General features: G+C 44.8%; 1 protein-coding gene across 2 annotated transcripts in view; it reads left to right on the top strand.

Annotated features, from left to right (window-relative positions):
* Positions 1-8,523, top strand: part of BLMH (bleomycin hydrolase) — a 63,286-nt gene extending 54,763 nt beyond the window's left edge. For both annotated transcript variants that reach the window (XM_014548262.1, XM_014548261.1), the window contains one exon: positions 7,560-8,523. In XM_014548262.1, coding sequence (XP_014403748.1) covers positions 7,560-7,711 — 152 coding nt within the window. In that variant the 3' untranslated portion in view covers positions 7,712-8,523. The remainder of the gene's footprint in view (positions 1-7,559) is intronic.
* Positions 8,524-10,324: the final 1,801 nt, after the last annotated feature.

A 10,324-nucleotide genomic window follows, 5' to 3' on the forward strand; every position in this document is an offset into this window, starting at 1 on the left:
ATAGGGGATAAACTGCATGGGAGATGGCGATGAGAAATGTGAGGCTCCTTGGCAATTCTTCAGGGGTGAGCGGAGTTTTAGGAAAGAGGTTAGGGTTGTGGCTTTCCTGGAAAGGAAGTAAAACGGTAGCCGGGAAGGGTCGCTCCTGGCATTGCAGCATTCTTTGGGCAGGTCTGAGGCGTCAGGCCAAGAAAGAACGCGGCCTGCCATCCGTGGGGCTCTGGAGGAACGATCAGAATGAGGCTTTGCCTGAAGTAGATAGGAGTGATGGTTTGGGGTCAGAGAGAAGTCATTGGATTTCTGCGGGAAAACAACCTTGGATGACACCTGAATTTCCCTCTCCTGTCCCGCAGCAAGATCCTGGCAGAATCGTGTGCTCAGACTTGCCCAGGGAGGGGAATTCAGACTGGGGTGTCGCCTCCCCTCCTGAGCCGAGGGGGACAGGCTTCTGGACTCGCAGCAGGAAGTGCAACTTCTCCTGCTGAACTTCGTTGTGGTTTGATGGTTTAAAGAAACACAACCCACAAATCAAAGCATCTCTCTTTCCACCCTGCCTTTCTCCTAGTAGACTTACCAGGGAGACAGCATCTTCTCTAACTTATTTCTGAAAGAGGCCACAGTTCATATCCAGCTCTAAGGATGCTATCAGCAAAAGGTGCAGGAGCAGGAGTTGTGTCCTCACCACGTACTTTTGTGTTTACTCTGGAGGAAAAAGGACCCCCTTCTCAGATCACTGTCCAAATGTCTGTCTCAGAAGTGGTGATTTTGGTTCCCTTCCTCTGGTTGTGGGTTGTTTGTTTTTTTGTTGTTTTGGGGGGGGGGGCGGTTAGCACCCAGCCCTTGCTGTTCTCCATTCTTCTGAATACATGCACTTGGCATCTGATTTAAAGAGACAAAAGACCTCTTAAGCAGACCCTATGAAAACTAGGCACATGGCCATTGATATGGGGGGTGGGGGGGGCGGTGTAAGCAGATGAAACTGGTTCCTAACAGCTAGGTGCCTAAGCTGATTACACGCTGTTATCTGTTGCCAGAGCCATAGCTCTCTGCCTTTTTGATGTTGAGTGTTCTGTTGGAGGAAGCCGAGCCCCATGAAAAAGACTGAATTTGAGTTAAGACCTGGATTTGAGTGTGGGCTTTACTTACTGGCTGCGTGACTTTACGCAGCTCTGCCTGCCTTATTATGTTGTTGTGAGGATTAAAATCAAAACAAGGATAGTGGATATGAAATTGTATTGTGAAGTGTCAGCTCTCTCCAGATGTGTGTGTGTGTGTGTGTGTGTGAAAGTGTCAGCTCTCTACAGATGTGTGTGTGTGTGTGTGTGTTGCTTTCTAAAGTGTAATACATTTAATAAATAATAAAATGCATTTAATAAATAGTACAATTAATATTTACATTTAGTAAAATTCCAAAATCAAAATACAAAAACATATGTAAAGAGGAGTCTTGTTTCCTTCTCTTCTCTCAGGCTACCATTTCTGTTCGTTTCTCTTACATTTTCCAGCGTGTTAGTGCACCAAAGGTAGCATTCCTCATGCCCTGCTTTGCATCTTGCTTCCACTTCACTTACCCGGCATGTCTTGGAGTTTCCTTATCAGTACGTTTCCACGCCACTGCAGCTTCATCGCCTTGCATTGTCTGGATGTACCATAGTTTATTTGACCGGTTCCTGCACTAACAGAACTTGGGTGTTTCCAGACTTTTGCTGATACAAACAGTCTTGCAGTGAATTTATTTATATACAATGCTGAGAATAGTTCCTGACACATAGTAAAAGCTAAATAAGTATTGTCATTGTGGGTAAGTAAATACAGAATGCATGTTTTATATTGTGTGCATGCAAGTACTGTGTGTCTGTAGGATAAAGTCCCAGAAATGGCATTACTTAATGTAAAGGGTAAATAGATGCATTTGAAATTTTTCTCGGTATTACAAAATGCCATTCATAGGGATCGTGTCATTTTACACATTTACAACATACTCTGTCGGCGATTTTCAACTGGTGTATATATACCACAAGAACTTTTAAAACATACGTGTGCTGCGGTACACTGGTTGACTGTTTAGTAGTTGCCAGATATTTCATGTTCTAAAAATTCTTGTGGCACATCGGTTGAAAATCACTGCTCTCTATAAATGTAAGGTATTAGGGCATGATTTATGCAGCGGGTACCTAACAAGTGGTTGATAAATTGTCACTACTTAGTTATCTGTTAAAATTGTGTATGTTCATAATTGGGGGCTAGACTGTGTCGAGGCCTTAGTGAATGATGAGTTTTTCATTGAGACTGTGTTTCTAATGTTTTCTTACCGCTCAGCCTACTTTTTTCTCTTATTTTTTCATTATCATAGCAGAAAAATGTTTATATAATACCAAGTTTGGAAACCATAAAGGAAAAGATTGATAAGTTTGACTTCATAAAAATAAAAAGGTTTAGTAGATTCGAAGATATGAAAAGCTAAATTAGAAGGCAAATGACATAACTGGAAAAATGTTTGCAACCATTATTATAATGAAGGATGTAACAAAGATTTAGTTACAAAAATGTTTATAGCAGTGTTGTTCTTAAGCATGAAAAGGCAATCTAGGTTCCAGCAGCGAGGGATTGATGTACATTTCCGATCACCCATATAAATTCAGCACCTAGACATTATGATGTAAATAGATATACTAGTAACTTTTTTTATCAACATGAAAAGAACAATATTGGAAAACAGCACGTGTGATACTTTGTAATAAAGGAGTGCGCATATCTCGTTTTTATTAAATGTATAGAGTCTACATGCAGAAACTATCCAAGATCTGTGTAAAATTGGAAGAGGGCTTATTCCAAGATGGAGGGATTGTAGGCAGTTTTAAAATTTACATTTGTCTTCTCCTCTTTCTCATCCACCTCTTTCTCCTGCTCCTCTTCTTCCTTCTCCTCTTTCTTCTCCTCCCATGTTTCCAAAATTATTTATAACGAGCATGAATGATTTGGGTAATCTTTAAAGGCTAAAAAAGCAATAAAACATTCCAGACATTTAGAGGGGGGAAATCACCCACCCTCCTGTATAAAATTATAATTTTATTTTTTATGCCCCCCCCATATATCTCAATTTGTAACATAGTTGTAATAAAAGAAGATATGCTATTTTTATGTTCTTTTATCACTTGTAAACGTTTTCCCATGTTACTCCATAGTCTCCACAATGACTTTTATCACTTTTAAACGTTTTCCCATGTTACTCCATAGTCTCCACAATGTCATGTTAAATGACGAATGTTCTGTCGAGTGGCTTCTCATTATTTTTTTAGGAAGTTTAAATGTGACATAAGTGCCAGTGAGGATTTTGCTTTCTCCCCTGGAAACCTTTCTTCAGACTGGAGTTCTCACGGTCAGGTGTACGATTGGCGGTGACTTAATGAGGCCCCAGGAGTCCGGCTTCCTTAAGTCCCCGCTGCCAGACAGATCCATCAGAGCAGAACAGAGGCCTCGATTTCCTCACACCCCTTTTACAAAACAGCAGCAACAACCAAAATTACCCACAGATAGTTTGTTAGTGGGTGAAATACTGCATAGAACAAAGCCAGGAAATATATAAAATATATCTAATTTATAAGTGATAATATATTTGTCACCTTAATCTCGTCTTAGATCTCTGGTAGGATTTCAGAAAACTTTTCTGAGCTAACGTGGCCACTTTGATTGGAGGAAAGTTGCAGCCTCTAGCCTGTAAGCCCTCTCTCTGGCCACTAGAAAACGTCCTTCCCCAAGGAAAAAGGAAGAGAAAAGAGAAATCTGGTGCAGGGATCCCCAGGTTAAACTTTCTCTGAAACTAACGCATTTGGAACATTCTGTGGCTGCGTGAACTTGGCCTGACCGTTCTAGAGCCTGATTCACAGACACTGCTTCTCCCTTTACAGAAGATGCTGCCCTGTCTCTTACAAATACAGAAACATAGCCGGTTTCTTTGTGGGGCTGTTTACTCATTTGACTTCTCCGTGTGTGTAAACAAGACATTAAAGTTCAAACAAAATTTAATGTCGCCTTAGCTCCTGAAGCTGACTTTCCTTCCCCGTTTATCTTTCTGTTTCCCTACATGGAACCTTGGGGTCCCTGCAGCAGACTTTCCTTTTCCTTTTTCCTCGGGGAACATCTTTTTCTGATGGCCAGAGGGCTTCCAGGTTAGAAGCTGCAACTTTCCTTGGATAAAATGGCCACTTAAAAGCTGCCTTACACAGCACTCGCTTGGCTTTCAGACATACTGATCCTAATCTTCTCTGTCCAACCCCAAGACACGCAGCGTCGACAGCTACAGCAGCCACAAGTTCATTATCTGCTCGGACCGCAATTACTTGGCAGCCCCCTAGACTATGAGGTTTTTGTGGGCCCCAAAGAACTCATATCCTGCAGAGAGAGGCTAATCACGGCAGGTCCTCCCGGCAGGGACACTGGAAGGGAGGGTTGCGATTGATAGGAGTTTTAATTTTGAGGACTTAATCTGATCGGCGTTTGGAACAAGATGTGTAGATGTACTTGCTGTCCATTTTCTCTGTGTAGTCTCTGAAGACTCATTTGATGGTGCGGTGATAGCATTGTCATGAGGGCACAGAACTTTATTACATGGCTCGGCCCCTGCCCTCCACCTGCCTCACTGCCCAGCGCTACTCTGAGGTTTATTCAGCCTGCGCTGTGGTGAGGGGAGGACGACCCATGTCTCAAGTGGAGCCGTGCTTAGTAATCTGGTCTCCTGCCCACTGGAAGCTCCTCGTTGGGAAGGCAGATACCGAGTTCCTCGGCCGTTACTTAAGATGCAGTAAGAAACGGTGCAGGCTGGCCCTTCTAGCTTTGGTTGCTAGAACTCAGTGGCAGTAGCTTAGGTGATGGTAAGGGCCAGGTCCTGACTGACTGACACAAGCAAAGCCGGGGACTCTGGGATATAGAACAAAGACAGAAACCAGAAGCGGCACAGGCTCCGGGGTTTGTCTGTGCCCCCTTCCCTGCCTCCTGCTGGGGGAAGGAGCCCTGGGTCCGGAGGCTGGCCCCAGGGAGCAGGGTGTGTGCCCTTGACTGGCTGGGCCCGGGCCCAGGAGCTCCTTCCAGGGCATCTGCTGAGGATGGACATGCGGGGCCACATCAGGACGAGCTGTCAGAGGCCAAGAGCAGAGCTGGGTACAGATGACCTCACAAAGCAGCTGTGTCTTCAATTAAGTAATGTCCTCGGGCACACCATTTAGCTTACATTAGACTTGCCATCATGTCGCTTTTAATGATTTCAAACAGCCTTGCTTTTAGAGCAGCAGTTCTCGGGGTACGATCCGAGGACCCTTTCCGGGGTCTGCAAGGTCTTCCCTCTCCTCTGTGTGAGGTCAGATGTTCTCCATCAGCTTCAACCAGAACAGCAGGCTGAAGGCAGAAGGCAGATACAGGAGTCCAGCTGTCTGCTGTGAAGCCAGACGTTAAATTATAAAACAATACCGCTCTTCTAGCTAAAGTTTACTTTATTTTGGTGACTATAATAATTTCTCCCTAAAAATGTGTTATTTGTATGTATAGTTCTTAAATTCTGATTTTTATATGCATTAATATTTTAAGCTTTCTGTTTAATTTCTATTATGGCAAATCGCAGTCGTAACCCACATACACAGCGTTTTGGTTCTCAGTGTGCAGTCTTGGTCCTGGGCACAAGGCCTTTGAAACCTGCTGCACTGGAGGGCACCTTAGGAGAAACACCTGCATCTTCTCCCTTTCTCTTCGTCCTGCGTAGTGAGAACTGAGACAGCACAGACCTAGATCTGCTCAGACGCTTTCAGAGAAAATTGGCTCGTGTCTGAAGTAGAGGCCAGCCAGGGTCAGATGAACTCTTCTAGCTAAAGTTTATTTTATTTTGGTGACTATAATAATTTCTTCCTAAAAATGTGTTATTTGTATGTATAGTTCTTACATTCTTATTTTTATATGCATTAATATTTCAAGCTTTCTGTTTAATTTCTATTATGGGAAATCGCAGTCGTTGTAACCCACATACACAGCGTTTGGGCTCTCAGTGTGCAGTCTTGGTCCTGGGCACAAGGCCTTTGAGACCTGCTGCACTGGAGGGCACCTTAGGAGAAACACCTGCATCTTCTCCCTTTCTCTTCGTCCTGCGTAGTGAGAACTGAGACAGCACAGACCTAGATCTGCTCAGACGCTTTCAGAGAAAATTGGCTCGTGTCTGAAGTAGAGGCCAGCCAGGGTCAGATGACGACGTTGGTGACCGCTAGTCCCTGAGTCCTTGGGTGTGGAGGCTCATGCAGGGCCCTGGGTCTTTCGCTTTCATTTTCCTCTTTATGTTAACAACCGCTTGGGTGAAGCATTCCCCCCGTTTAACTTTGTTGGAAGTGTGTTCCTGAAGGGGAATCTGTGCTGTCCTAGTGGGACCTGAGATACAGGTTAATCTTCCTGAGGAACAGGGGGTCTCCAGGATGGATCCCTGCGGACACCACTCCTCTCAGCCCAGCTCTCAGCTGGGAGGTTAGTTCAGCCGTGTCTCTGGAGCCCTGCCCACAGAGAGATCCGTAAACTGGGGAAGAGAGGGTGAGCAGCGGTCTCAGTCTTCCAGTTCTGCCTGCTCCTTGTCACAGGTTTCCTCCAGGAAAGTGGGGGCTGTGTTATTACTTGATTCCTAGAGTATCATCTGCAAATGAGTGGCTACTTGGGAATGACCCCTTCATGGTTGTGGTGGGATAGAGAGGAAGGAAGGAGAACAGCCTGTGATGCTGAGAAGGAGATGTTCCTGAAGGGGAATCTGTGCTGTCCTAGTGGAACCTGAGATACAGGTTAATCTTCCTGAGGAACAGGAGGTCTCCAGGATGGACACCACTCCTTCTCTCAGCCCAGCTCTCAGTTGGGAGGTTAGTTCAGCTGTGTCTCTGGAGTCCTGCCCACAGAGAGATCCACAAACGAGGCAAGAGAGGGTGAGCAGCGGTCTCAGTCTTCCAGTTCTGCCTGCTCCTTGTCACAGGTTTCCTCCAGGAAAGTGGGGGCTGTGTTATTACTTGATTCCTAGAGTATCATCTGCAAATGAGTGGCTACTTGGGAATGACCCCTTCATGGTTGTGGTGGGATAGAGAGGAAGGAAGGAGAACAGCCTGTGATGCTGAGAAGGAGGGTAGGGTAGGGATGGCACTGGTGACCCTAGAGAATGAGCCCCTCGGTGTGGCTGTATGAACAAGAAGCATTTCCAACTGCCCTCTGGGGGCATCCGTTCACCTTCAGTGAGGCAGCCTGGACGGTGCAACAGCACAGGACCTGGTAGCAGCCTTAGGTCCCAGCCCAGCTCTGAACCTCACCTGTGTGACTGGACACGTCACTTAGTGACTCTGAGCCCCAGATTTCTTATTGGTAAAAACAGAGCCATGCCTGTCCTGTCTGCTTCACAGTCGCTAATAAGGCTTAGATTCGGTGAGATTATGGCTGGGAAAGCAAAACACAGGTACAGACACCCGTGTGTGAAAAGGCTTCTCTATAGTGCCCACACAGTGTCTGCTGCTTGACCCTTGCCCTCTGGGCTCACGAGGCTTCTCTTCCTCCAGGTTACCTGTGCATGACTGACGAGTGGTTCTCCGAATATGTCTACGAAGTGGTGGTGGACCGGAAGCATGTCCCTGAAGAGGTGCTAGCTGTGCTGGAGCAGGAGCCCGAGATCCTGCCCGCCTGGGACCCCATGGGGGCTTTGGCCAAGTGATACTGCCTCCAGCTCTCTCCTCCTCCCATGGAACCTGGAGTAGCTGCCAAGGACAGACCCGGGAACTGAAGCCAAAGTTACACAGGTGACTGTGCGCTCCCACGGGACACCGTCAGACCCTTGGATTTCTCCTCCAGGAACCTCGCGGGGAAGTGTGCTTTCTGTTGAAACAAATATTCTTAAAGAAAATAAAGGGAAAGATCGGGTCACACTATCTGTTCTCCTCATCTCCAACAGCTCAGGATCTCTTCGCATTTTAATCCGATGTAATTGTGTGTCTTAACTCTGTCAAGAAGGTTTGGTTCTGTGTCTGCTTCAGTCAGACAGGAGAGGAGGAGCAATTGAGGAGCATGGAGGGAAACGGACCTATTTCTCCTTGTTCCTAGAGTAGAGTTGGGGGCGGGTTACCCTATGATTTGAGCTCTCAGAACTGCATGCTGCCTGACAGTGTCACCGTCCCTCCCAGATGGCAGTCACCGAATTCAGTTTTCTCAAGGGAATTTTATGTCTCTAATAGCCCAGGGTGGGAGGTTGATCAAGTCCAACATGATTCCTTCCTATTGTTCTGAACTGTGGGGGGGCACGGCTCTACTTGAGTCGGAGTTAAGTAGAGGCTTAGAGAAAGCTGAGTGAGAGAACAACCCAAACCTTATCATGGTCTGAATTACAGCGATTAGGAGGTGCTCTAGCCAAACGGTTTAACTTCTGCCTCTGGACTTGGGAGCTGGGTGGGCAGGAGAAGGTGAAACCCATGCTTTCTGACAACTAGATGGTGCTGAGAAGCTTTTGAATAAAATACTTTGTTAAACAGAGTAAGTTGGCTTCTTTGATCTCAGAAGTGTTTCTTTATTTAGCTACAGAGGAAAGCAACCCGGTGACTGATGTTCTACAAAGTGAAAAAGGGGCAAGATGGGTCAGGGCTTTCCTGGTTCAACTTGTCTCGGGTTCTGGTCCTTCCGGCCTCTGTGATCCCCAATGGTTCTGCGAAGGGCTTCCCAGCACCGTGTTTAACCATTCTCGCACCCAGACCCAGAGTCCTGCGAGGGTGGAACGTGAGGATCTGCATAGCTCCACCTGAGAATGTGCTGGAGATGATATATTTTACTGAGACTGAGCCTTCCTTTCACTGAGAGCAAATAAGTGTAGCCCCCTAATCAATATTTTCATCAGTGTCTGAGCCCCTACCTTTCTGGCCGTCCGAGAATCTTCCCAGTCCCAGTAGGGCACGTTGTCTCACACACCACTTTCCAAGATAACATTAGGTAAAGGCTCAAGCTTTAATCACAGTGCTTACAATGGTCTAGTAATCCTGTCCCAAGCAGGATAAATAAGTCAATTCCTAGACACATCATGGCGAAACCTTAGAACAGGTCTTAGAAGCATCCAGGAAGAAAAAATTAGATTGACAGCTGACTTCTCACCAACTATAGAAGCCAGAAGACAGTGAAATATATCTTTAAATACTATGAAAAGTTAACTGTGAACCTAGAACTCTGTATTAAACAAAACCGTCAAGAACAAGGGTGAGCCTGGCTTGTGTGCTCAATGGTTGAGCATCGACCCATGAACCACAAGGTCACAGTTTGATTCCCTGGTCAGGGCACATGCCCAGGGTGTGGGCTCAATCCCTAGTGTGGGGCGTGTAGGAGGCAACCGATCAATGATTCTCTATCATCATTGATGTTTCTATCTCTCCCCTTCCTCTCTGAAATAAATAAAAATATTTTTTAAAAAAGAACAAAGGTGAAATGAAAAACATTTTAATTCAAGAACTGTTGCCCAAATAGAAAGGAAATGATCCCATATGGACAGTCTGAAATGCAGCAAAAGATGTAAATCAAAGAAAATGATAAATACATGTATTATCTAAACCAAGCATGTCAAACTCAAAGGCTAACATGGACCAAATAAACAAGGTTTAATTTTATGTGGGCCGCAAAAAAAGCCTCAATTTTCATAGAAACATAGGTTTATTTCGATAGAGACATGCTGAATACAAGGGCTGAAATAAATGAGTAATCGCTAACATAAAATAATAGAACATTTTAATAAAAATTAGTATTTTTTCTTGAACATTAACTTACCAGACACGGAATAACTGCACAAATTAATAAGCGTAACGCAAATAAACCTATTTTTCTTGTTCTCTGAAAACGAAATATTTCCTGTTGCACACACCAAACAAGTCAGTCCGAGACTAATGACGTGGCCATCGGCTGCTAAAACATTCGCTGCTAGTATTAGTGGAGAGAAATGGTGCACCTGCATGTAAGGGCATAAGGGAAATGAATGCAATACGATTACAGTAATCAGTCATTAGCAAACGCTGTAGTTCGTTATTAATTATGTATAACAGGATATTGTAAAAATTAAGTTACTAAATTTTTTTATTAAAACGTTTCATACATACCGTTATAGTGGCTGGGCCGCAAAAATATTCATTGTGGGCCACATGTGGCCCGAGGGTCGCAAGTTTGACATGCTTGATCTAAACAAAGTGACTATAGGTGAGCATAGAGTTCAAAATAAGATAAAATGAAAATATGTGAAAATAGATGATTAGGGAGGGAAGTGATTAGAATAAACATTATAAAGTCCTTGTCATTCAAGAAT

The sequence above is a fragment of the Myotis brandtii genome, unplaced genomic scaffold, assembly GCF_000412655.1.
Source record: "Myotis brandtii unplaced genomic scaffold, ASM41265v1 scaffold50, whole genome shotgun sequence".
NCBI classification, from domain to species: domain Eukaryota; kingdom Metazoa; phylum Chordata; class Mammalia; order Chiroptera; family Vespertilionidae; genus Myotis; species Myotis brandtii.